We start from the raw sequence: 26,166 nt of genomic DNA, 5'->3' as shown, positions 1-26,166 counted from the left end.
AAAAATTGGGCTGCAAGCACCACAAAACAGCCTCACACCCTCCATGCACGTTGGGGGGGAAGAGCAACCACTGTGGCCATTGAGAGGCCATTAATAATTTGTTATGTCAGAGTGTAGCAAATGTAGACTACACCCTCAAGGCGATTATGCTAGACACTAACTTCTCTTTACAAAGCGCTGTGTGTGTGTGTGTGTGTGTGTGTGTGTATATATACACTCATACTCTCATCCACATAGACGATTAAGTGCACGGCGCAACAATTATCTGAGGAAGTCGGTTTCGTGATTCATCCGCTTGTACAAAAATAAACCTTTGACAGTTCTAATGTAACAGAGACAGTGGATTTAATCAGAGCAACAGGTGCAACTGGAGAGTTTGATTAGCTGCAGTTTGGCTTCACACCAAGTTTATGATTTCATTCTAATTCTTTTATCCAGCCCAAAATCTTTCATTCTGCCGACTGCTCAGCGCTCACTGAGTGCTTAATGTGCTGCTTGTCCCAAGTGTCCATGATGTTGCCTAATGCACTGGTGGTGCTCTCAGTTACGTCCATGGGTCATGAGATCTACGTGGAGTCATTTGCATCCCCGACAGTGATAGTTATTGTCAAGATAACTTGAACTGAGGTGTAAAGTTATGGATCACAGAGAGCGACGAGAATATTTAAATGTAAAAACAAAGTGTGTGTTTGTGTGTCATATGAGCTCAGTTTGATTTATCCACAGATAATCTGCATCGTTCCGCTTTCTAGTAGGAAGTGAAATCAGGGGAAAACTGGCGTTTCCTCACTGAGCACAGAGACAGTCTCCACTTTATGAATGATCATTATGAGCTAACAGGAATAATACTCTTGCTGTTGCCTATGATTGGCTCTCTCACTAAATTCCCATATTGATAGCAACCAAAAAACACCAGCATGATATTCCTGGGATATTTCATGAATAATATAGGAAAGAAAAAGAAAAAAAAATTGCATTTTATTATCATTATTATCATTATTATAATTATTATTATTATTATATACTATATACTGTATATCTTGCATAATCACATAAATTGATGCGTGTTGTTGTAACATCATCATATAATTACACAAAAGTACAGAAATAAACAAGTAAACAGGAGTTGTTTGCATTGTCTGTGATTCACAGAGGAAATGTGTGGGTTTTTTATTAACCTGTTTGCTTCATTATTATTATGGCACTTTGTTGATGATCCACTCAGAGTTGGAGCCACACCTACCTACATGTTTTCCTGATTATATTACTGCAATATAGCTTTAAAAGGCTGGGGCGAGTCCCTCCCTCCCTTATTAGTTGCACTTCAACAAACTCTCTCAGCACACTTCCCCACTCATTATCACTGGTACATGGAAATGGAACACCGGATGGAAAGCCAGAAGAGAGGAGGGCAAAGCAGAGAAGACCTGATCTGTAAGCATGTTTTACTTATTTGTTATTATTATCATTATTATTATTATTATTGCTTTTATGTTAACCAACATTGTGTTCAAATGTGAAGATTTTCTGATTAACCAGGCCATTCAAATCCTAAATCACCTCTTCCTTCAACGTTAAGCTCGATGTAGAATGATTATTATTCTGTATATAAGCGCTCACCTGTGTGAGTGGAAGGCCGGGTCAGAGTACAGTTTACCTGCATCGTCATAGAGACGAGTCCCACAAGCATGTGACTGTGAGTGTTTGCATGTCTCACTCGTGTGTGTGTGTGTGTGTGTGTCCATGAAAAGCAAATGAGGTTGTGCAAATGTTCCTCTGTTTGGTTTCACATGTGAGCACTTTTTCTTTTTCCAATCATTTTCTATGCTTTTGTCATCACTAACCTGTGGAACAGAGATCATGTTACTGTGAAAGCTGTGTACACAACTCCGTCATACATCACTTGTTCTATCTCACCAATCACCAGATTAAGTATGTGGACATATGTGACGGGAGAATATTCCGGGAATAATGGAAACTTTTATAAATGACCATGTGAATGTTTTCCCATCCCATTGTTTTCTATTCAACAGAAAATATGTAGAGATATAATGAAGAGTGTGATTATATATTATCCACCAATAATAATGTGGCCATAACTTCAGAGAGAACATATCAATGCGAGGTAATATAACAACATATTAGGCCAGTTATTATAATTATAAAGCTATCACTGCTGTTATTACCAAGCTGGAAATTGTGTTAGGTAAAAATATGGTATGGCCATAATATTAAAACCATGTTGTTGTATAGTTATAGCTGTATAGTTACTGTTCCCATAAGTCTTAATCTATTAACAGCGGAAGTGGAATTGTAACATTTTCAGCTTTTAAAATGAGCATCAGCAGTAAAAACAACAGGAAACGCGGTTGTTGTTGTGGTTTGAACTAAAGAGAATGATGTTGTTCATAACACAAGAGCAAAGGAAGTGATGACCACAGCAGTACAAAGGAAATCAAGCCGAGGATAAAAATGAAAATAATGGTGCGGACGGACTGAAATACAGTTGTTTGATGAAGTATTAACACACAATTCCTTCTCTTGCATAATTAAGTAAACAATTCACTGTTTGCACTGTGTGTGTGTGTGGGAATCAGATTAATTTCAGATCTCTTCTTGTCTTCTTTAGCTGAACAAACGGGGTCTCTGGGATGCATCGGTTGGTTCATTGTCATCATCTCTGGTTTCTTCACGCTTTGCCTCTTCCCCTTCACCATCTGGTTCTGTCTGAAGGTGAGCGAGTGCCATGAAATCACAGAGAGATGTGAGACGAGTTAAAGTTCTGTGGACTGACCTTTTATGTTGTGCTCTTTCCCGCTCACGTGACAGATCGTTCAGGAGTATGAGCGCGCTGTCATCTTCAGACTGGGCCGTATCACGGACAGGAAGGCCAAAGGACCAGGTATTCATATTTACAGTTTTTGACGGGGTCATGTGATGTGATATCAAAGTGATGCAGACTGATGAGGTGACTGACTTCTTCCTCTTATGTCTCCTCCTCTCAAGGAATCTTCTTCATTCTGCCGTGCACTGACTCTATTGTAAAAGTTGATCTGCGAACGGTTTCTTTTGACATCCCACCACAGGAGGTAAGAGCTGCACACAACCAAACACACACACACACACACACACACAGAAACAGTCTCATATTCTTATGTCTGTCTTCATGTTTTGTATTTTTTTATTAAAATGTACTGCCTTTTTTTCTAAGTCTGAAAATAAAATAAAAATTTGATCACAGAAAAAGAAACTGTCACATATTTCTATTCCAGATCTTGACCAAGGACTCGGTGACGGTGTGTGTGGACGGAGTCGTTTACTTCCGGGTGAACGACCCCATCGCCTCTGTGGCCAACGTGTCCAACGCTGACTCCTCCACTCGTCTGCTCGCACAAACCACTCTCAGGAATGTTCTGGGGACCAAGAACCTGGCTGAGCTCCTGTCTGACCGTGAGGGCATCGCTCACAGCATGCAGGTACACACCAGTTACCACAGCCCATTTTAACATATGACAACTATTATACTGATACCAACTTTACAACCTGCAAGATGAGGACACAGAGAGAGAGAGAGAGAGAGAGAGAGGGGACAGGAAGGAAAGACGCAAACTAGGGAGAGAAGAGAGCTTTTTGACACTTTAAGATCTCTTCTCTCCCTAGTTTTAGTCTTTCCAACAATTTAGAAAGTTGTTTCCAGATTTTTCAAAGAATGATATTGACTGCACAACTGAATCTGTTTCACCTTTTTTTGAACTGATTTTAAATTCTCAACAAAGGGAAAACTCTCAGTTGGGTTTGAATCAGGTATCAAATGTGAATCCAGTCATTTTGCAGTTTAGCCCATTTAACAATCACACATACGTCACATAAGTGTATGTAGTAAAAAAAAAAAGGATGATAGAAATGTGTCCCCTGTCCTGTAAAGTGCACAATATCATTAAAATGACACCTGTCAGAGTTTTGTAACCTGATAGCAGAGGGAATGAAGGATCTTCAATATCTATCTATGATAGTGGCAGCCTAAAGATATCACAACTAGTTGATAATATTTAGTTGACTTACTTCCTAATGTGTCTTTTCATGGAATAACTTCATATTTAATGACATGTGACATGATAAGCAGCAGGTGTGAGCCCCTCTCCCTCTCTTCCAGTCCAATCTGGATGAAGCCACAGATAACTGGGGCATCAAGGTCGAGCGTGTGGAGATTAAAGATGTGAAGCTGCCCGTTCAGCTCCAGAGAGCCATGGCTGCTGAAGCAGAGGCGGCTCGAGAGGCCAGAGCCAAGGTCAGCACACGCGTACATGCATGTACAGATGGTGTGTATGTTTATTAAGTGAGGAATCATAACGATGAACATCCTCTCTTCTTCCACGCTCTGTGTACAGGTGATTGCAGCAGAGGGTGAGATGAACGCGTCTCGCGCCCTGAAGGAGGCGTCGCTGGTGATCGCAGAATCCCCGTCCGCCCTGCAGCTGCGGTACCTGCAGACGCTCAACACCATCGCGGCGGAAAAGAACTCCACCATCGTCTTCCCTCTGCCCATGGATGTCATCAGTCACTTCATGAGGAAGTGATCGTTGACACGGAGTGCAGCACATATTAAATTAGCCGTGGTGTAATCCTATGTCTAGGCAAATGAAAAATATCAGAATGTGAGTGAATGCTGCTGCTGTTCATCGGTCATCACACAAACACCTGTGTGGTTTGTGTGGTTTGTGTAGTCATGTTGGGACCAGGCCCCGCCTCCTCACTCATGTCATTTGTAGTAAAAAAAGAGTGGTCAGTGTAGTTTACGTGTCATTTTTCTGTCTGGATTTTGCATGTTTCAGGAAGGAAACCTTTGACCTTTGCTAGAACACATTTATCTTTAAATACATAAATATCATTTTGTAATGAAATATTGGATGAACTGCTGCTACTGTTGTTGTTGTTGTTGTTGTTGGTGCCTTTTATTATTTACATTCAATCACATGTCAGTAGATTATAGTCAACAGCGTCTTGTTCATGCTGTCATAATGTCAGAGTGACATTAGAGAGAATATAATATAATAAATGAATGGCAGAGAATTGTCTTTCTGTCCTGTTTTTGCTGAAGATCCAAAAAAATAATGAGTGATGCCGCAAAATTCACTGAGCAAGAGTTTTGTCTCATGATCTTAACTTGAAACAGTAATAAATGCAATAGAATGGAAGCAATATAAGGTCATATTTTAGGAATAATCAAAAAAAATCAAAAGATGTAAAACTGACATTTTGTTCGTTTATATATACTATTAATGGAAGACAAAGAAAGATAAAGACGCTCGAAAAAGAGAAACATGAACACAGGATTGTTCTGAATGTTTTACTACTATGTTCCCTGCAACCCTCCCCGCCCCCCCAATAATAAAAGAACAAATGAAATCACCACCACACATGTGAGCACATCACACGCTGCGCTGTCTCACTCCTCGTCGCCCTCACCTCCCACCGCACACACCACATTTCACATTTCACAGATGCAGAGAGAGAGAAACAACAATGACAGGAAAAACATGCTTCTATTCCTCTGTTAGTGCACTAAGATGCAACTCGTGTTGTAAATGTATTTACATTCAAACTACAATCAGTGGCTGAACAAGGTCAGTGAAACTCTGCCTTTAACGGGGGTTCATTGTTTCAGTGTGGACATTTAAACGTTTGATAAATAAGTGCTACTTATTAAATGGCTGCTACATTGTGGTTCGGACAAGAGGCCAACAATATATAAAATGCAGTTGTTACATTCTCGACACTGAGCACAGAGAGAGTGAGACATGAATGTCCACAGGACACATCGACGGGTCGTCACAATATCAGCTGTTTAGAAATCATAGAGAGAAATTATTGTCAGTAAATTGATGCTGTCGTCGTTTGTAAACACGAGTTTTTGTTGCAGACCTGAAGTGACCTCGAGGAGGTGAAGTGAGACTTCAGAAAACACAGTGACTCTCTGACTCCTTTTATTATTCTGACAAAGACATTCTCAAAGTCGTCAGTGTGTGGGTATAAAAGTGAGATTCATCTCAAATCTCACGCTGTTCGTTCTCGACATTCTTTTTAAGAGCATTTGAACCCTGTGTGTGTGTGTGTGTGTGTGTGTGTGTGTCGTACAAAAGGATCTTGAAGGTCAATGAAAAGTTGAGATTTCACGGCCGTCAAAAGTGCTGGTAGAACGATAAAAAAATCTACTTCAATCTACGTATTATTGAGTAAAACTGTCGACCCACAAACCCCTGAACATGCTGGTTCCTTCACCAGGTGCAGGGAGGCTGCACGGAGTTTTAGGGCCCTCATGCATTTACTTTAATTCTTTTTTAACAATATGACATTAGCCACTAAACCTAACCCATGCCAACACAACACAGACAGTCTGACCCTCATAACCTCTCAACGGCTCTGTCTATTTACAACTACATACGTCTAAATTATCTGTATTATTATTATTATTATTATTATTATTATTATTATTAATAATAAGATCACATTGTCTAATACTGTCTTTTTCAGTGTTTCAGATAAAACTTAGGACCCTGAGGGTAAGAGAGTCGTTCCATTACAGCACAGGAGGCAGGTATAATATACATAAGTATGATATAAAATGATTCTCTGTTGTATACGTCAAATGTTGGTGTCTCTATTATAATGGGGAAATAGAATATTATGAACTGTATAAAGGAAAATTGAAGGTATTTGTCATCAAACTTTTTTCCCTGAACAATACAGTCGTAAAAAAAGGGAAAATAATTCAAATAAATAAAGTGGGAGGGATTAAGCAGGGGCTATGAGGAGGTTAGTACACGCTACACTATTCTAATACATCACAGAGAGGTTGTTTTTTATAAATATTTACATAGCTTATTGACTCATATTCCATCAGAAACACTGTGACCTGAACATCACCCTTCAAACACAAGTAAAGTGTTGTTTCATTGTTCGTTTCCTCCACACGTCAGGTTTTACACATACATGTAGATCACATGATCACAGCAATAACAAGGTTTACGTCAAGACTGGAAGACTTTTACGACACATGCTCGCTGAAGTCACAAAAAACAAACACAAATGGAACAAATAAATTAGATATAAACACCACGATGTAAAGAAATCTGCTTTAAAACAGTGATCCATGTGTTAGATCCCCCCTTTAGCTCTGAGCTCTCTGTAGATGTGTGTGTTGTTGTTGTTGTTGTTGTTGCTGTTGTTGCTGTGTGTGTGTGTGTAGACTGCACATTCCCGCTGAGGTAAATTTAAAATGGCAGGGGTAGTTTTTTGCAAGTTGACCTGAGGGATTGTTAATGTGAAGAGTAGCTCATGTAGGAAGACCTGGCAAGAATTTAAAGTAAATTTAAAGTCCTCTGTATTATTGTACACGTATAAAATGGCCGAACACGCAGGAAGAAGATGTTCCACACATGTCAAAGGTCAGCACTGCACTAATTACAAAACACACCTTTAAATGTGTTGTGATTTATAAACCAAATCCATAGATTAATGTAAATAAAATGATTGGTCGCTCTCTGCTGGTAAGGCAGCAGGTTTGAGTGTAAGGCGCTTTGTTAGGGATTTTTGTTTTTATCCAGAAACCGAAAAAAAAACAAACAAACAAAACAAAGGTTTCAGCCGGAAGCTGATTCAGTAACTGACAGTAATACATCCCAGTGAGAGGGAGAACACAAGTCATCACAATATACACAGTCGTTTCAGGACAAAGGACTGAGCTGTCGTCATTGTCAAATTACAATCTCACAAAGAAGTTTTCTTATATCTCAGTAGTAGAAGTCTGTGCAGGACCTCAGGACGACTGTCCTTTCCCTCACAGATTCTTCTTCTATTGGTTCCAGGTTAAAACAGAGAGGAGTGAACTGAGACATACATGCTGTGCTTCTTCTCCTCTGAACATTCAATTTACATACATGTAGTTTAAAAACGTGTTAGTATCTATCTATACCAATATCTGACTGATACTGTATTATTATTATTATTATCATTAGTATTTACAAATGACACTAATCTGCTTTTTCTACCTTCAAATATGGCACTTTCCCACTGTATAGTTGAAGCGGTACGGCACGGCGCGGCACGGCGCGGCACGGCGCGGCACGGCAGTGATAGAACCTGGTACCTGGTGTTTTGTTTTACTTCCTGCCCTGACAAGGTTCAGCTGAGCCGATACTAACATGTGACGCTGTCAGACTGCAGGTCACTGATTGGTCAGAGAGTGTCGTCACTTGGAAGAGTCATGAGCGTGCGACACAAGAATCAAAGCCAACTGTAGATCATTTAGTAAAGGAAAGGCCTAAAATGTCAATATTTGACAGAGCAGTCTGGTGAATTTAGAGACAGCACTGTTGAAAGCCCAATCACAAAGTAGATTCACAAAGTACTGAATCCTCGCTACTTGTGTGTTTGTGACAGGTATAAAAAACGACGTCATGGCATTTTCGTGCGACGACTCACATGGAGGAGGTTCTATAGAAATGGAAAAGGAATCAAAGGTTTAGAGTCGAGCTGAGCCGAGCTGTGCTACAACTGTATTGTGGAAAAGCGCCAACAGATCCCATGATCGTCATCTGAGTGATATCGGGGCGGAAAATAATGAAAGTATAACATGTCGTCAAAAAATGTCCAAATATAAACTGTCAAAATTGTCCCATTATAGTTTGGTCAGAAGTTTACCGCTGCAGGGAGCTGACACTTGTGGTCAAGTTACAGCGGTTGCCTGAGGCGCGGTGTGTGGGCGTGGCCGGGCCAAGGGAGTAATTCTGATTGGTTGCCGCCCTGTGAGTGGGCGTGGCCGGTCCCGGGGAGGGACTTTGATTGGCAGTGGCTCTGTGGGACGGCGAGGAGTATTGAACCTGTTGGGGACAGCCGTGACAGTGAGTGGGAGAGTCACAGCCTCCCACAGGAGAGCAGGAGGAGAAGAGAGGGGACGAGGGGGCAGGGGAGGTGGAGAAGGAGCGGTGCAGAGGAGAGGAGGCCGGGGACATGAGGGGACTGGTCTGGAGACGCCACAGCAGCTCCTCGTTGTTTCGACTCAGTCGCTTCTTGTCAGTGCTCTCCTTCTCCACAGACTCCTGCAGGTTGGCGTTCTCTTCTGAGAGTTGTCTGCAGGGAAAACAGCACAGATAAAAGAACTGACTATGTAGCATACACCGAACTGCCAGCAGGTGGCGCTATAAGCCGGGACTCAGGTTTAATGTGCTGATGTTTGCCATTCGGAGTTACAGATACATTCACACATGCACTCGTCTCTACAATTACAGTCGCACAACACATAGAATTTCAACACTGACTTAATTATCTATGTTGGTAATTTTCAAAACTTTCAAGATAAAGACTAAAAAAAACTGGATCCCTTTGCAGCTTTTAAAAGGTGAAGGGCAAAGGTACGTCCAGCAGATGGCAGCATTTCACATTCGTAGTACATTCCACTCCCCTTCCCCTCTGTGTCTATATCATTTGGAATGTTCCACTTTGTGTTTACTCGTGGAGATTCTTCTTCCACACGGAGACAAAAGCAGGAAGAGGACGAGGACAGTGGGGACAAACATGTGGTAACTGCTGCCGTGAACCGATCACAAGTGCTGCTGCTGCTGCTAATGTGACGTCACTGCTCCACATGTAAACACGCCATCACCGTCTTAACGATGCACATGTGTGTTGTCAGTGCAACTGTTTTCAAAAGTGACCTTAAATCATAGTCATCATATTGTATTACGTCAAAACTAAAAATGTCCTAGTATATAGTATGTCGACATAAACTGTCCAAATACAAAGATGTTAAAAAAAGTTCAGAAAAGTTCATCGTCTAGTATGTCGTCCAAAATCAGTCGGTCGAAAGTACGTCATCAGATGTGCACGGACTAGGTGGCGCTGCTGTTTACTGTTTACGGGAGTGGTGAGATTCACCAGTGACGTAATTAGTCAACGGAAGTGCCTTGGCGCTTTGGAGAGCTCAGGAAAACAATAAAATCCTGCGCTCTCAGCAGTGGCTGAACTGATTGTTATGGACTTTTAGGGCTTCATAGACAAGGTAATGACGCAGATACACACAAAAACGCAGCGTGAGTTAGCACTTCCGGGCTAAATTTCCAAGAAATGTGCCTTAAGGTCATCAGCACAAGTGGCTCTCTCCATCAGAAGATGACTTGTACCTCTGAGGTGGAGAGTTCAACTCTTGCTGTCAACTGAACTTCTGCACGACTTTCAAACTTCAGACCAAAATAAGAAGTTAAAAATACCAGCAACGTGTTGTTCTGCACCTCATTAAGAATAGCTTCTGCTGGAAGAACAAGACTTCTATGTGTGAGGTTGTCAGTCCAAGTCTTATGATGAAAGTCTTTGAGTTCAGGGTTCAAAGTAAACAGTCCAGAGCTTTAAGAGAACCTGAAGAACTGTGAAGAGCAGGTAGCCCAGTGGTCAAGAACGCTGCTGTGAAGTCCTGAGATCGTAGGTTCAGTTCTTGTGAGGAGCAGGTGCTTTTGAAGCTTCTCATCCAAACTCAAGATTATAAGCAGACAGCAATCTTAGACGAAGGCGGCTTTGTGGCGTGGTGGGTTTGTTCCAAACCATAAGGTTGTGTCTCAACAGGGAGGTGGCAGGTTCAGTTCCAGTTCCCAACCCTTCAGGAACAGACCCAAACCTAACCTCTTGCTGACTGCCACAACCACACAGCACACCAGGTGACCAACCCCGAGTGCGTCGTACCCCCCAGTGGCCAGCAGGGCGCGAGTGAGTCGTACCCCCGACTGGCCAGTAGGGCGCGAGTGAGTTGTACCCCCCGGTCAAGCTCACTGGATTCTAATCCAAAACTTTGGGGTTAAAGGGGTGGTGGTGGCCAAGGCCACCACCACCTAAGTGTCTTAATGCGGCTACCTTTTGCTGCACAGTGTAATATAAAGTATTTGACCTTTGACCCCTTCTGCCCCACCCATCCTCTCACTCCCACTCCCTGCCCTGCTCCTCTAACTCCCTTCCCTGCCTCTCCTCCTCTAACTCCCTTCCCTGCCACTCCTCTCCTTTCCTTTCACTCCCTGCCCTGCTCCTCTAACTCCCTTCCCTGCCCCTCCTCTCCTCTCACTCACTCACTCCCTGCCCTTGCTCCAACCTCACCTCGTGCTACCTGCCCTGCCCTGCCCTACCCCTACAAGGTTGAGGAATGGAACCTGCAAGGCTGTGGGATTGAACCGGTCACCCTGTAACTCACACATTCCCATGGTTGTGAACAAAACCACTGCACCACCAATTCCTACTCCATTAAGGACTTTTGGTCTCCTTTCAATCTTCACTTTGGATGTTGACCTTTAAAATATCCTGGTCCTCACAAGAACTGAACCTATGAGCTTTGGACTTCAAAGCAGCATTCTTGTCCATTGAACTACCTGCAACTTCTGTTCTTCAGGTTCTCTTAGGGCTTTTGACGTTTGAACATCGCACTCAAACAGTTGACCATAAGACTTGAACTCATAACCTCTGACATACAAGTGCAACTCTTCCAGCATGAGCTATTCTTACTGACATACAGAACAACATAGCTGGTAGTTTTAAATTCTTATGTTAGTCTGAAGTTCTAAAGATGGAGCAAGTTCAGTTGACTGCAAGATTTGAACTCACAATCTCAGAGATCTAAGACTCTTTCTGACGGCGTGAGCTATTCAATCTGATGATAACTGACTTGGTGTACTTAACTTTCTTGTTTGAGAACAGCCACCCGGGCTGTATGCGCTGGGTTCAGCAGGGTGTCGAGGAGTCAGCTTGCAAGCTAAACAGTTGGGAAGGAGCCCCCACCAACTCCAACTGTCTTAAAGCTTTTACCTTTTGCTGCACAGTGTGACAAGTGTTTACTGCAAAAAAGTCATAGTATAGCATGTCGTCCAAAATCAGTCAAACACGTCATAGTATTGTAAGTTACAGGAAGTGTGCTGTAACTTTGCCATACATTGACTGATTGGCTCAAAACTTTACATATGACACAAGAGACCAGGCCAAAAACCATCAGCACATTAAAACTAATTCAAAGTCACAGCGCCACCTGCTGGCTGTATGGCGTCTGCTCGGGCCCGCACAATGCAGTTTTATTAGGGCCCGAGCGCTTGCACGGTAATGTGTTTTTTTTGTTCCAAAAGAATCACAATTTGAGGTACTAAACGTTGGTGAAAACGGAAAATTAACCATGGTCCCAGCAATCTTTTTTTGTTGAATTTCAGAGACAACCATTTATCCCGCCCCTCAGATTGAGCTCTGCCAATCGTGTGTGCCCAGACCAAACATCTTGATGTAGATCTGGTTTGCCAGGCTCGTTATTTCCCTAATTTTAAAACATGTTTTATGTCAGTTGTATCAGTTCTGACTTGTTTGCCAATTTCACCAACACTTAAGGCCTCAAAAATCCTTTTGTGAGTGCTCGTGCCCTAATTATGATGATGATGGCTGCATGCACATCACCTGGACAGCACAAGGTTCAACTCAATCCGACTCTTCAGGTCTTCATTCTGCTGCTGCAGAACCTGGACCTTCTCCTCCAGGAACACGTTCTTTTGGGCCTGCTCAAAAGTAATACACAACCACACAGCGATATTTCCTCAACTTGACTCAATGACCATAAACACTGTGTGTAAACACCAGTGTACATATGAGTTTTTCTTTAGCGATGGCTTATTTGAGCCTACCACTTTCTCCAGGTCAGAGATCTTCTTATCCTGCTGGTGTATCTGCTGGTTCTTCATTTCTACAATCTCCTTTAAGCTCTTCAGATCTTTGTCAATGTGCTGGTATGGCGCTAAAGCCTCCTGTTACAGAAAGACATTGTATATACACAGCCATGTGTAGGTTTGTGTGTCTGTGTTTGACTTTAACTCACGACGATCTGTTCATCCGTACTCCTCCTCAAAGCCTCTTCAAAACGTTTGGCTTTGTCCCTCAGACTCTGATTCTGAAATGTGAGCATGTCCACTTGATCCTGAGCAAACACACACAGTCGGATGGAGAGACAGTGAGTACAGACGACAATTAAAGCACAGGTGATCATTCTTTTATTAAAATAAAATACCTGTAGAGAAAGTCTGAGTTTCTCAAAATCCTCCTCCAGGAGCATCTTCTGTTGTTCATGAGCTTTTCTCAGGTCTACATACACACACACACACACACACACACACAATAAAAGAGAGGTCAGGTTTGCCCCATCACTGCTGGTGTCATCGTGTGTCATTTACATGACGTCTAAAACCTGACCTCTCATGGTGCGGGCATGCTCCTCATGCAGCGTTGCCATGGTGATGTTATGCATGTCTCTGAGTTCCTGAATGGCAGCCTGGTGGTTGACTGTCATCTCTTCCACCTAACACACACACACACACACACACACACACACACACACACACACACACACCTTCAGTGACTGACCCGCTTCCACACAAAACACATCCCATCATGCCTTTCGCTCACATGTTCCTGTTGTTGAGTCCTAAGCTCCTCCATCTCTGACAGATGCTCCGCCCTCAGGTGTTCTGTTTCTGCTGAGTGACACTTTCTCAGCCCCTCCTCCACAGACAGCAGCTCTGCCTCCTGCTGCAGCTGCAGCTCCTGCAGCTCCCGCTCAAACGCCACCTCCAACGCCGTCTTTTCCCGCTGGAGACTCTCCCATCGCATGGAGTTCCAGGCTGTGGACAATGACATCATGTCATATGATGTCATATTCAAACCTTTATTTGTTTTAAATCATATAACACAAGGCCAAAGTACACTGTCCTCGCTAACTGGAAACACTTCAGTCGAAATATTCTGAAGATTTGTGTGTTTCACACTCACCCATTTCCTCTCTGATCTTTTGCATTTCCGCAGACAGTTTCCTTTCATTTTCCTCTGTCGTTTTATTCTGGAAAATTAGGAATAAAATATCATTTTAACATTTTAATAGTGCAGGTTCTGAGTAGCATTTCAACAAAATTTGAAGTGCAGATAAATGGTAAATAGTAAAACAAATAGGACAGTGTCTTTAAGTAATGAACAAGCTTTTTAGAAATCTGAAATCCTGAATCAAACTGGATTTTATGCACAAAGAATAAAATATATATCACTTTATTCATTCCCTGGGGGAGAAATGCATTACAGGAGTAGAATAGTAAATATTCAATAACATAATAAATACAAAAGAAAATGCAATACCATGCAACAATATATAAATCATCTAAAACAATTTGTGATAATAGCGGTTGGGAAGCGGCGCATCCACTGTTTTATAGCCTAATTATGGTTTGTTGGCACAAAGCACTGTTGTGTTTGACTGCTGCCAGCAGAGGGAGCTCCAACCTTCTCACATCGGCCTCCACAGCCACTCCAGACAGAGAGTGACTGACCATAAACAAGTCAGACAGAGCCTGAGCAGTCTGCAACACTCACACTGGAGCTCCATCATTGTGCCTGTCACACGGAGCAAAGACGGATTCCTCTCAGTGACACACTGAACTCTGCAGAACCTCTCACTCTGGCCCACTGTGCTGCTCAGTGCATCAGTGCAGCCTGCTAAATACTGTATGTGCTCTACATTCACATGGGGTTGAAGGTGACCCTTTACATTAGGCAGATGTTGTCACAATAATAACAATAATAATAATAATGATGATGATGAGTCCTCTTCACCAAGGAAACATTTGCCATTCTAGGTAAATCTTAATTTAATCTGGACAATCTGTAGGAGAAGAGTTTACTATGACATAAGACAACAACACTTTCATTAATTATACACTGCATCAATCCAGCTTCTACCTTGAGGCAGTAATGCTGAGTGGTGACGACGAAGGCCTCCAGACCTAAGGAAGTCTTCCTCAGTTCTTCTCTGAGAGCTCTCAGCTGCCTCTCCTGCTGCTCACAGCGTCCCTGCAGCCTCTGAACCTGAGACAGAGGAAGAAAACGCACAAACAATCATTAAAAAAAGCAAACACCAGGTGACGACGTGAGATTCTGTCAGCCACTCACTTCCTCCCTCTGATCGGCTTTCTCTCTCTCCTCCGCTCGCCTTTCCCTCTCTTTCTGCTGAGCCTTCTCTTTCTCCCTCTGCAGACTCTCCTGCTGTTCCTGCTGCGGCCTCACGGGGGCCATGCGGTGAGGGGACCCCACAGGAGCCGACCCCCGCACTGCAGCTGCGGGCCGCTGCCCGGACTGGACTGTAGGGAGAGACGAGATGTGAACTCAGAGAATAAAACATGTGTGTGTGTAACACAACAACACTGTCAATGAAGATATTTTTGATCTGGATGTTAATCCTGAAATCTAAAGAGGACAAAATGTATGTGTTGTAATAAAAGTGATGAGCAGTAAGTCAGAGGAGATCTGACCTGACCTTCAGCTAATGGCTGTTCACATGATAAATGATCACAGGTTAATTGAATCTTCTCCACAGAGCAGGTCTTGGGGTAATTCCCTGTCTCATCTCAAGTGACGACTGAGCTGCAATAAAATATCCCGTAACAGCACGTACACGAGTGGGTGTATTGTTTGTAAATAACGGCCTAATCCCTTAATGACATGTCTGTAAAAGGCCATGTGACCAATGTAACATGTGCAAGGCATTCTTTGCTTTAGGGGTTTGCTGCTGACACACAGACAGGCTGATGGAGCTGTGTGTGAGTCACCTTGTCACACTGTAACCGTACACAGCCTCATTGCGATCAATTCAAATGTTTTTTCTTAAAATAAACGCAGTCTGATCGCACACAATAAAGAAATGGCTGCACCTTCACATCACCTGCCTCACACCAGCGTCTCATTCTGGCTCACTGAAGCACGGGCAGAGCGGTTTCCATGACAACGTGAGGCTGGGTTTGGGGGTGCAGGGTCCAGAGTAATGAGTGAGAGATTGGTGAGAGGGAGGTGCAGGAATAAAAATGAGCAGAGCAGCACGAGGGTCACGGGGAAATGAGAGGAGATCGAAGAGATGAGATCCAGTGAGGAGGAGGAGGAGGAGGAGCAGCGGGGAGTTACCTGAAGCTGGTGAATGATTTAACGCTGATATAAACTGAGGAGAAGTCGTCTCTCTAATGATTTTATTCATGCTAAGTTGAGATTGCATTGAAACTAGACGTGTTATTACAGGTAATGATGTTGGATTTGACAATAAAGAATCTTGAATCTTGAATTAAACCATCAAAAGGTTAAAGATGGGTTTGTAAAACATACTAACATACGACTGACTGTCATTTCAGGCCCGCTTTATTCACAAGGTGATTTTGACGTTAACATTTTACTCAACAGCTTCAGGTAAAAATCTTAAACCACCGAGAACAAGAGAAACGCTGGTGAGACTTCGATATTTCTATTTCATGACTGTGTGGGAGGTGACGAGGTCCTACAAAGAGCAAGTAACACCAGTGAAGTGAGTGAAGACAGAGGTGCTGCCTGAGGACATGTGTGTCAACACTGCAGGAAAGACGGGCAGAGAAAATGATTTTACCGCTGCAGAGCAGAGCCTGCAGGAACACAGCACAGAAGAACGTGTGATCAGCATCATTAGTCTTTTCTTGAGGCTGTTTACAAGCGGCACTGGATTGTTCACGTCTGCAGGTGTGAGTAAGAGCAGGTCAGAAATGTGACGACTGTTCTTTAGAAAGGATGAGACAGACACACAATCCTCACTTGTAATTGTTCAGCTCATTTTAAATGGTCTACGGTTCTAGGACCAACCTCGAAATCATGGATGAAAACTCTCACAGGGCCTTTATGGGGCCCCCCCCCCCACCACCACCACCACCACCTCTATAAACTGCATTAATGACAGTTGTGTTATTTACTCATTTAAACCATTTTAATGACTTTGGTTTTTAAAACATGAGCATTCTTCAACTTTAAAAATAAAACCAAATAATAATATATCTTAAGATATCTACATTTACATTTTGTTTTATGTTTTTTTTTGTCTCCACACATGATCAGCCACCTCGTCCACTTCTGCCTCGGGTCGGCTCTGACCTCACATGAACATGTGTGAACATAGAGGTCAACAGGCTGGAGGGATTTTTACAGCCGTGACCCTCATGTGCAGGATCAATGACAGACAATGAATGAATGAATGAACGAACATGAACCACAAAAACCACAGTTTTATCCTAACACCTCCTCTCTGTCACTCCCCGAGTGTAAATGCTGCGATCAGCTGTTCATTCGTCTCCTCTGCTCCAGTATATTGTGCTGCAACATGTCGGACTCATTAGCACATCATGTCACATCATGCTTGTCCCGTCACCACTAAGTCTTTGCAGTCTCAGATCGGATCTGATTGAGACCGTTAACTCCTCAGGAAAACGTTCACTGACATTGTGAAGTGAGAATTAAGTTCATTTTCTAGTAGATTTCCATTTTTTTTTTTTTTTTAAATAACGCGGGAAAGGGACTGACCTGGGGACTGAAGTTTGGGAGGAACCACTGCCAGCCTCTTCGGGGAGGACGGCAGAGAACGTGTGACCTCTGAACTCCGCTGAAACTCCTTCCTGCCAACTGTCAGTGAAAAAGGATGAATCAGCGTCAGTTATGTAAGAAACATACATAATAAGACAGTAACGTTAAAAATGGTCTGAGCTTTATAGAACATTATGTCACTCAGGCATCAAACCAACAATCCTTCTCTGTCCACTCTTCACTCGCTGCCTTTTTTCCATTCCTTTGCTGATTCTCCTCTCTTGTAACTTTTCAATCTCTCTGTTATTCCTCTGCTTTCATGTGCAGCTCCTTCCTCCTGCTGTGAAGCATAACTATGACCCACGGGACTCTGTGTCAAAGAGAAGCAGAGCACACTGCGTTTTGAATTGGCCTCTCTCGTCGGCACATGTTTCCTTTAAAACAGTGTTTGTGAGCGCGTGCATCTTCTCTCATGTCACGTTAAATCCGTCGGTTGAGGTGTTTGTGTTTGAAGAACAGATAAAATGTGAGTCGTGTTTCACAAGAGCTGAGAACGAGGACAAAAACAGATGATAGTGAATAAGGAAGTAGATTTTGGGAGCTTAGCAGGGAGGAGAGGAGGAGAGGAGGAGAGGAGGCCTTGAAAAGAAACTCATTAGACCTGTAATGGGAGCGAAGCCTCTGATCCTGAACAAATCCCTGTCTGACCCTGGAGACATGGTTCAGTCCTGCAGAAACACTGTGTGTGTGTGTGTGTGTGTGTGTCTCTGCGTGGGTGTTTCAGTGTCAGGTGTCGGTGCCAAAACGAGACTGTGAGTTGACAGCGATGCAAGCTGCTCGGTGAGGATGCAGATACCACACTCTGCACTCCTTTCAGTTATTAAATGCAATATTGTGACTCTGACAAACCCACAGAACCCACTCAGGGGTCCGTTCAGCCGGAGCCGCGGCTAAAAAGTGGAACTGATGAGATTCCACCTCAGTTCTGACAAGATGTCACGAGATGAGTTACAGTGTGTGCTGCAGATGTTGTGCAGGAGGGTGAAACAGTTTTGTATTTGCACATTTGGAAATGCTTTAACAACAAACACTGAAATGAATGAACCCTCGGGTGGAGACGTTTTCTTCTTCTTAAAATACAGAGAATGTTTAAGTGTAAAACTGGGTCACAGTTATTATGGATGTATGATTAGTATGAATGTCACTGTAACGAGGTTGAGGATGATGTGTCTGAAGAGCCAGTGACTGACATTGTTTGTGTGTTAAATCTACTACACAGATAAACAATAAAATCACACTCCTCTCCTCATCAACCATTCACAGCACGTTTAAACGTGTCTTACAGTCACGACACTGTCTGCATCCTTAACTCACTTATTATTATTATTGTTCCTACAACAATGATTTCTACAGCGTCTTATTGTCATTTATCTCCTATATCACAGCGAAAATACAAGGATTCTATGTTATTTATTCAGTCAGTGCCTTTATCAGTGGCCTCAAACTGAAAATGCAATGAAAAAAGTGTTTGTTTTTATATAAGATCGATAATAAAAACACCAGACAAGCTTATATATTATAAACTGTGATAAATGTAACCTAACGTATTATTATTACACACACACACACACACATGCGACTGCGATGCTTCGTCTCCTGGTGAAGAGCCAGCGAGCGTCTTCTCCTCTGTCAGCTGGGACAGTGTGTGACTTCACAGGTTCATCAACATTTATGAGCAGCACTGCAGAGAACACGTTTGGCTTTTATGGTTCTTCATCATGAGCAGCATTAAAACGCTAAAATGGCCTCTAAACTCCATCATAAAAGAACGTGAGAGCACTGGAATCAACGGCCAGAAAAGGACATTTAAGGACCTTCACTCTTTCATATCTTGTTCAGTGACTTTCTCAGTGGGTTGAAGTATTCATTTCCTCGTATGACTTTGAAGAACCCCAGAGAGCAGGAGCGTGTGCTTCGTTTGCGGCTCAGTGCATAAGGATGTAGACAAAAGTGAGGAGCTTGAGTTACTGACTGCACTATTTCTGTGCAATATGAATCTTAATCATCTATAAAAGACTTTTCAAGGACAATATTTTTTATTATTTTGCTGTCACTGGTAGTAAAACTGTAGCCTGTGTTAGAATGAAAATCTCTGCTGACCTCCAGGAGAGCTTCTGGGCTGTGGAGGCAGGTATCGGCGCGGCAGAGCCGGGGTGGACGGCGGCTGGAGACTGCTGTTGCGACATGGTCCTCTCTGGTGGACGGTGGATGGAGGGCTGGTGGTCACTCTGTGAGGAGGAGGCTCCTCACTCACACCTGAGACACACACACACACAGAGGACAGAATACATCAGACATTTATAGGAGAGCAGCTGTTACTTCTTTCTCCCTCTTATAATCGCATAGTTGTTTTGAGGTCTGGATCAAATAGTCTGACCTCTAGATTCTGCTGCTGCTTCTTCTAATCTTTTTTCCTGGAGACTTACTCTGACCTACAACACATCATCACCTTAAAGTGTAATCATTTACATTATGGTGACTGGCTTTTCCCCAGCAACCAGAGTGAAAACTGACACACACACACACTTTAAAGCCCTCCCTCCCTCACACACACACACACACACACACACACACACACACACACACATACAAGAATGCTCCTCGGCTCCCAGACTGTTGAGCGTTTTCTTTCGTCTTTAAAAACCTACTTTTACTCCACGGCGTTAAACACAGGCTGAGTTGGTCTCCCGTTGTTTTTGGTTTGTTTGTTTTTGCTTCGCATGTCTTTTTACTCTGCTCTACATCATTTATAAATGTTTTATGTTTCTATTTTTACTGTTCTTATTTTGGTATTTGACGTCATTCAGTACAGCACTTTGGTTCAACCTCGGTTGTTTGTAAATGTGCTCTATAAATATGAGTGTTATGTCATAGTTCACTATCCCAAGTCATTCATTGCAAAATAAAATTTAAATCACAAACATGAATATAAAGACATTTATAAACATTTCCACTGCAGCTGGGAAGATCAGGCTCGTTTAAGGTGGAAGTCTAACATTTCTAAAATTCCAGAGAGCTTCCAGCTGTGTCAAGTGTATGTCTTATTTATCTCAAATCAAGTCAGTCGTTTACATAATACTGTTGCTATGCTGTGTTTACAGTGTTTTTATTGACTGGAAAATCAACAATGGCTTCTAGGATCCACCTTAACACTCACACAGTCACTCATGCACACCTGCAGCCTGCCACACACACACACACACACACACAGAGCATGAGCTGCTTTAGGTCATTTTCAGTGTAGAATTAAAATTTGCTCAGCATCATAATTACACACATCCAGACGTGTTATGATCTCTCACTAAGCTGCTCTATCACCGTAGCACTGTAATGATGCTAATGGTGGCTACAGAATAAAGTACAACCCTCACTGAACACAGAACATTTGGTCTGGCATCATGAGGAGACATGTGCTCACCGGTTAAAGGTCAGAGACGTGTCAACAAATGTCCAGGAAGAGAAAGTGATGACACTGACACGTCATGTATGAAGAATGGATGAAGGAAGATGTGATGAAAGAGAACAGTAAACGCTGATCTGCATCACTGATTGGCCAAACAAACGCCAGCTGATGATGAACAGCAGAGGAAGGAAGGGTGTGTCTGTGTAGAGAGGAGAGAAGTGGGTGGTGCTGCAATGAAGCCACCAGAATATGCATTTATGAGGATGAATGGCAAACGGCAGAGATTTAAGAGATACGGGACCAAAAGCTCGAGGAACACAGAGAACAAAAGGCAGCGGTTTTCAGCTCAGCATAAATAACGTCAGTGGAATAATGCTGACGCCACATGAAGTGTCTGTGCTCACACACACACACGGGTAAAAATACACCCTGAGCCTTTAGAAACACAGAGAAATCAGGAGGTTAGATTATAATCTGCTCACACACTGACAGATTAAAACATACAGATTACATTGACACAAGCAAGGTTTCAGGTCATAAATGTAGAGATACAATGGAAACATATGAAGAGAAGTTACTACACACACACACACACACACACACACACGACTGAATGAAGCTTCATGTCTCACAGTGTCATTTATCATTTATCTCCGGGGCAGAAGACTGTGTCATTAACTCTGACAAATCACACACTCGTATCATTTGTTCTGCTTATTAATTATCTCTTCCTGTCATCTGTTTTAAACGTCGCTCCCCTTTCACCCACCAGTCAGAAAATAGCTTCCACTGTAAATCTGTTGCCGTATGACCAGAGTTTGTCGATGCAAACAAGAGCAAAACATGACCCGAGTCAAACGAAAGGCTCTTATTCCCACAGATTATGGAATTTATATTAGTTTACTGACAGCAAAGCACTGGATCTTTAACAACTGTACAGTTACTATAGTGTTGCTGATGTTGTTATTCTTCTTGTCCCGTTAATTAACATGAACATTCATCTCTAAAAACAGAACGAAAAAAGCTCTGCTCTGAATAACAAGTAATAATGGGCGTCATGTTTGGACATTTTAGAATTTTGCATCAAACTAACACATAAAAGGTGAAGTCCTCTCGTTATTCACCATTAAATGAACGTTTAAGATTAAAATAGGACATTTAAAGGAGGCAAAGTATGAGTTAAAGATAATCGTCACTGTCACAGCTCTGCTGCCTCAGCAACGCCAACGCTGCCATGTTAGTTTCCCTCTCCTCAGCCACAGAATGGCAGCCATGTCTAATTGGCCCGGCTCATTTCCTGCTCTACTGTGTGAGTCCGTACACGTTTATGCATAAATGTGTGTGCACATGCACCACAGAATCCATCTGTTACAGACCAGATCTGAGCCACTGCATCTGGACTCTGTGGCAGCCTCTCTCCTGACTCTCTCTCCCCTCATTGAATTGAACTTTTATCCCTGCGTCTGCGTTCAGCGCCTCCTCTCTCCTCTCTCCTCTCTCCTCAGTTTCATTTGAATGTCACCATTGTTTCATTAATGCAGAGAAGACGGATGGAGGTGATGACACTGTGTTTGTTTTGAGTTCCCAGCCACGAGTCAGTCAGCACAGGCTTCACCAGCCTCTGCTGCTGATTCTCCTTTCAAATATCTAATAAAGTCTGTCTGTCAGTCACAGAGGAATTAACACGACATCGCCGATGCATCTCAGCTCTCTCTCCCTGTCTCTCTCTCCCTGTCTCTCTCTGACACACACACACACACACACACACACGGCGTGTCAGAGACTAAAGGGTGGATTGAGTTAATGGTTAATCAATGTCATATGGAGAAACCTTTAACCTCCCAGATGTCAGTCAAACACACACACACATATTTGAATACATTCATGCAAACAGGCGACGAGAATCAATCAGCTGAGCTCAATGTCACCTTGAGTGTGAGAGTATTTAACTGTTGCTTGTACTTGTGGTCTGTTGCAGCGGTTGATTTATGGACATTACGTACATTTTCTATGGCTGATAGATTATCGGTGCAGACGATATATGATTTCAATGATCTGATGAAATCTGATGTTGTTTGTGTTTCAGTTGTTTTAGCTGCAAACAGAGTGAAGACAGTTCAAAACCAACAGAATAAGCTGCCTTGTTCATAATATAATGGATTAAACACAACCACACTCTATGAACAACTGTGTCACTTCCAAAACTCACCAGTAAAAGAAGGAAATACCTAATAAAAAACTATTTACTCTTCTGTGATGAATGATGAATCCTTTACGATCCAATAACCTCTCCTCTCCTCTCCTCTCCTCTGCTCACTATATATTTTTTTCCTCTAGTTTCTCATGTTTTATGAACTCCTGTCCTCCTCCTTTGACTCAGCTGAGTGAGACATAAATGAGTGAATGTGTTGCCCTAAAGTCCCAGAGCTGCCAGATGTCCAGGCTAAAATCTGGGAAAGTAAACCAAATCATGAATATGATGAAAATGAACTGATGCCTGATGTCGATCCCTCCCCTCAGCCTCTTCCCATTCCTCGTTACACTTGTGCCCACATTTGCATACATGATTATTTGATCAGAGCAGGTTGATAGAGCTGTGAAAGAGGGCGGATCTTCCTCCGGAGCCCTGAAATCCTTCTCCCTCAGATCACTCAATCCTTTAATGATTTCTCCTGTCGGTATCGTCCAAAGCGCCGTGAGTCTGTTTTACTGGCTAATCAATGACCGACACAAGAAACTCAGTCCGAGTCTTATTTCCTCTGCGTTAGAGACGGAGGTCACAGGTTTGCTTCAGTTTCTCTGATGTGTGAGTGCACATCTGTGTGTCTCTCTCACTCACACACACACACACACACACACACACACACACACACACACACACACACACACACACACGCAGCTGCTGGTAATTAGAGCCTGATGATCATCATTATCTGTCATTAGTGCCATTTACCTTTTCTGTCCCTGTTTTGCTGTAAATGACATCAGTGTATGGGTTTGTGCAGTCACTCTGAATTATGGTCTGTGCATGAGGAAGTTAGCACAGACTGATTGTGTAACACGACGAAGCATCTGTCCCTCTCCATAGTTTCAGCTGTAAGAATCTGGTTTTCTTTAGCTCTTCTGCTTGTTCACTGATCTGCAGATTTGATTCTTCAGAGATTTTTAACTCTGTTTGCTCTTCTTGCCCCTGATGCAACCCCCCCACCCCCATTTATCCAGGCTTGAGACTGGCTGGGTCAATTTAGAATGTCCAATTAACCCAATCAATAAGGAGCAATGAGCAATTGAGGACTGTGCTCAGAGGAAAAGTCAATAAAATCATTTCATTCAACATTATTTCAGAACAATTTGATCCAAGTGGGAAATTAAACGGACTCGTTTATTGTTACTTTTCTTTGTTTTCTCATTGTGTTTTTAAATGTGTAACTGGCGAGTGTTGCTGACGATCTTGAAATTCTTAATCTCAATGGGATTTTCCAGGTTAAATAAAGGTTAAATAAAATAAAATACACATTAATGTATAGATTGTGTGGGTTGACCAGTAGAAAGTGTATTTCATACCCTGTGCTTGATGCACATGACAAAATAGACTAGAAACTGAATCTACATTTTAATATTTCACATCGCCTCGGGCTGTTATTCAAAACGCTGAAATTCAAATCAGGGATTAACTGTGGACCAAAATATCAGCCTTATTTTTCAGCCTCCCTAACGTAATTATACCGAGTGAATCCAGGCTCCAGAACCGATACGACAACTTTCATTATCGAAGTTTTGACAAGCAAATCTAACCCTGTGGTTAAAGTTCAGTTTTATCTTTTCTTCTGAAGGTTCAGACAGTTCAGGTGTCTCAGCGCTAAAGGTCACATGCACCACACAGAGTGAAAAGAGGAAGTAAATGTTTCCCTCCTCCCTCTCTCACTGTGTCACACACACACACACACACAAACAGACAAGTGAACATCAAAGGGTCCTCATCTTTCCCCTCTCATGTCGATCATCCTTGATTCCATTTCGGTCTCACTTTGCTATGAACAGCAGCAGCAGGAAGAGGAACAGCTGCTGCAGGCAACACCTTTCAAATCCTCCAGTCTTTCATGCTCTGCAGGCAGCTGGTTTTTTTTTCCATGCACTTGTGTCACAGGCATAACATCCATAAAGTGGTCATGTCGACGCAGGGAGCTCTGAACTACAGGTGATGGATTACTGACATAAACGAGTGCAGATTAATACTGGCATGAGATACAGTGTCTGTATTAATCTCTGGGATTCAGTGAACACATTTCTTACTGTAACACATTAAGTTTGATGTGAGGAGCTGAGGATTGTGATCTCTGTGTTTGAATGTCTTTATAAGTGTTATGTGTGTGTTTATAGGTCACATATTCAGGCTTTTGGTCTTCTTATGTGTTGTTGAGTCAAAGTTATGATTCATTTGATATCGCATCTTTAGTCGTGATATAAAGTAGCAATAATTGTGCAGAAGTCACAAACTTTTTGCTCAGGTGTGTTTATATAGATGGTGAAAATGACATGTGCAAGTTGTGCTGAAAAAAAAGGATAGAAGACACTCTATATTGCACATTCTTATTATCATAAAATGATAATATATTCCTGCAAGTGTCAGATGATGATGTGTTTACTTTCTGACTGCACTGACTGAGGTTTCACCGTCGCCATTTCTTTAAGTTTTCAGGTGTAAGGAGGAAGACGTTTAAAGTTGAGAAGAAGAAGAAGAAGAAAATAATTTCAGTGGAAGCTTGTGTCTCTGCAACTCTTTCAGTTCTTGAGGGAAATTTAAAAAGATAAAGATCTGCACACGAACACTACAGTGAACAGTTATTATGTTTATGGACAAATGAAATGCTGACTTTTTAAACATATGTATAGAAAAACTCATGGAAGAATACATGCACACTCATGCAGTGTAATTAGTGAATTAAGATATATTATATATTCATTATATTATGAAATAAATATGAGGAGCTTTTTGTGAACTAACTGCAGTCGTACTGCTTTTTTAATGAACAGGTTCCTCTGTGGAGACCTGAGGGATTCCTCGCTTTTTTTTTTCCTGCCTCAGTAACCAAAAAGGAACCTCCCACACATTTCCACAGTTTGTACTCATTTTCAGCCAATTGGAGAGAATTAAAAAAAGTGTGGGTACAAAAGGAGGGAACAGAGGGAAAGAGATGATGACATAACAGAGGGCTGACGTGCGTGAGAGTGCAGATGCTTTACGTCATCTGTAACTGGGAGAAGAAGAGCAAGCGTTTCCTATGTAGGTC

General features: G+C 42.4%; 2 protein-coding genes across 3 annotated transcripts in view; one reads left to right on the top strand and one right to left on the bottom strand.

The window, feature by feature from the left end:
• The first annotated feature begins 1,295 nt into the window (after nt 1-1,295).
• On the top strand, nt 1,296-5,070 carry stoml3b (stomatin (EPB72)-like 3b). The gene is made up of 7 exons (XM_044041520.1): nt 1,296-1,434; nt 2,630-2,733; nt 2,830-2,902; nt 3,007-3,089; nt 3,273-3,476; nt 4,154-4,288; nt 4,389-5,070. Exons 1-7 carry the CDS (start codon nt 1,371-1,373, stop codon nt 4,575-4,577), a joined length of 852 nt encoding a protein of 283 aa, XP_043897455.1. The 5' UTR covers nt 1,296-1,370; the 3' UTR covers nt 4,578-5,070.
• Nucleotides 5,071-5,967: 897 nt separating this feature from the next.
• mtus2a (microtubule associated tumor suppressor candidate 2a) overlaps nt 5,968-26,166 on the bottom strand; it is a 36,584-nt gene continuing 16,385 nt past the window's right edge. The window contains exons 5-16 of one of the 2 annotated variants that reach the window (XM_044041511.1): nt 19,573-19,728; nt 17,413-17,511; nt 14,998-15,185; nt 14,788-14,913; nt 13,831-13,897; nt 13,468-13,682; nt 13,255-13,360; nt 13,073-13,146; nt 12,884-12,982; nt 12,693-12,812; nt 12,469-12,569; nt 5,968-9,129 (exon numbers count right to left, since the gene is read on the bottom strand). In XM_044041511.1, the coding sequence (XP_043897446.1) occupies nt 8,697-9,129; nt 12,469-12,569; nt 12,693-12,812; nt 12,884-12,982; nt 13,073-13,146; nt 13,255-13,360; nt 13,468-13,682; nt 13,831-13,897; nt 14,788-14,913; nt 14,998-15,185; nt 17,413-17,511; nt 19,573-19,728 (1,784 nt within the window). In that variant the 3' untranslated portion in view covers nt 5,968-8,696. The remainder of the gene's footprint in view (nt 9,130-12,468; nt 12,570-12,692; nt 12,813-12,883; nt 12,983-13,072; nt 13,147-13,254; nt 13,361-13,467; nt 13,683-13,830; nt 13,898-14,787; nt 14,914-14,997; nt 15,186-17,412; nt 17,512-19,572; nt 19,729-26,166) is intronic. The other variant, XM_044041512.1, reaches the window with a different exon arrangement.

Source organism: Solea senegalensis, linkage group LG13 (assembly GCF_019176455.1).
Source record: "Solea senegalensis isolate Sse05_10M linkage group LG13, IFAPA_SoseM_1, whole genome shotgun sequence".
NCBI lineage: Eukaryota > Metazoa > Chordata > Actinopteri > Pleuronectiformes > Soleidae > Solea > Solea senegalensis.
The sequence above is the reverse complement of the archived record's forward strand: the minus strand, read 5'-3'. Positions and strand labels throughout refer to the sequence as shown.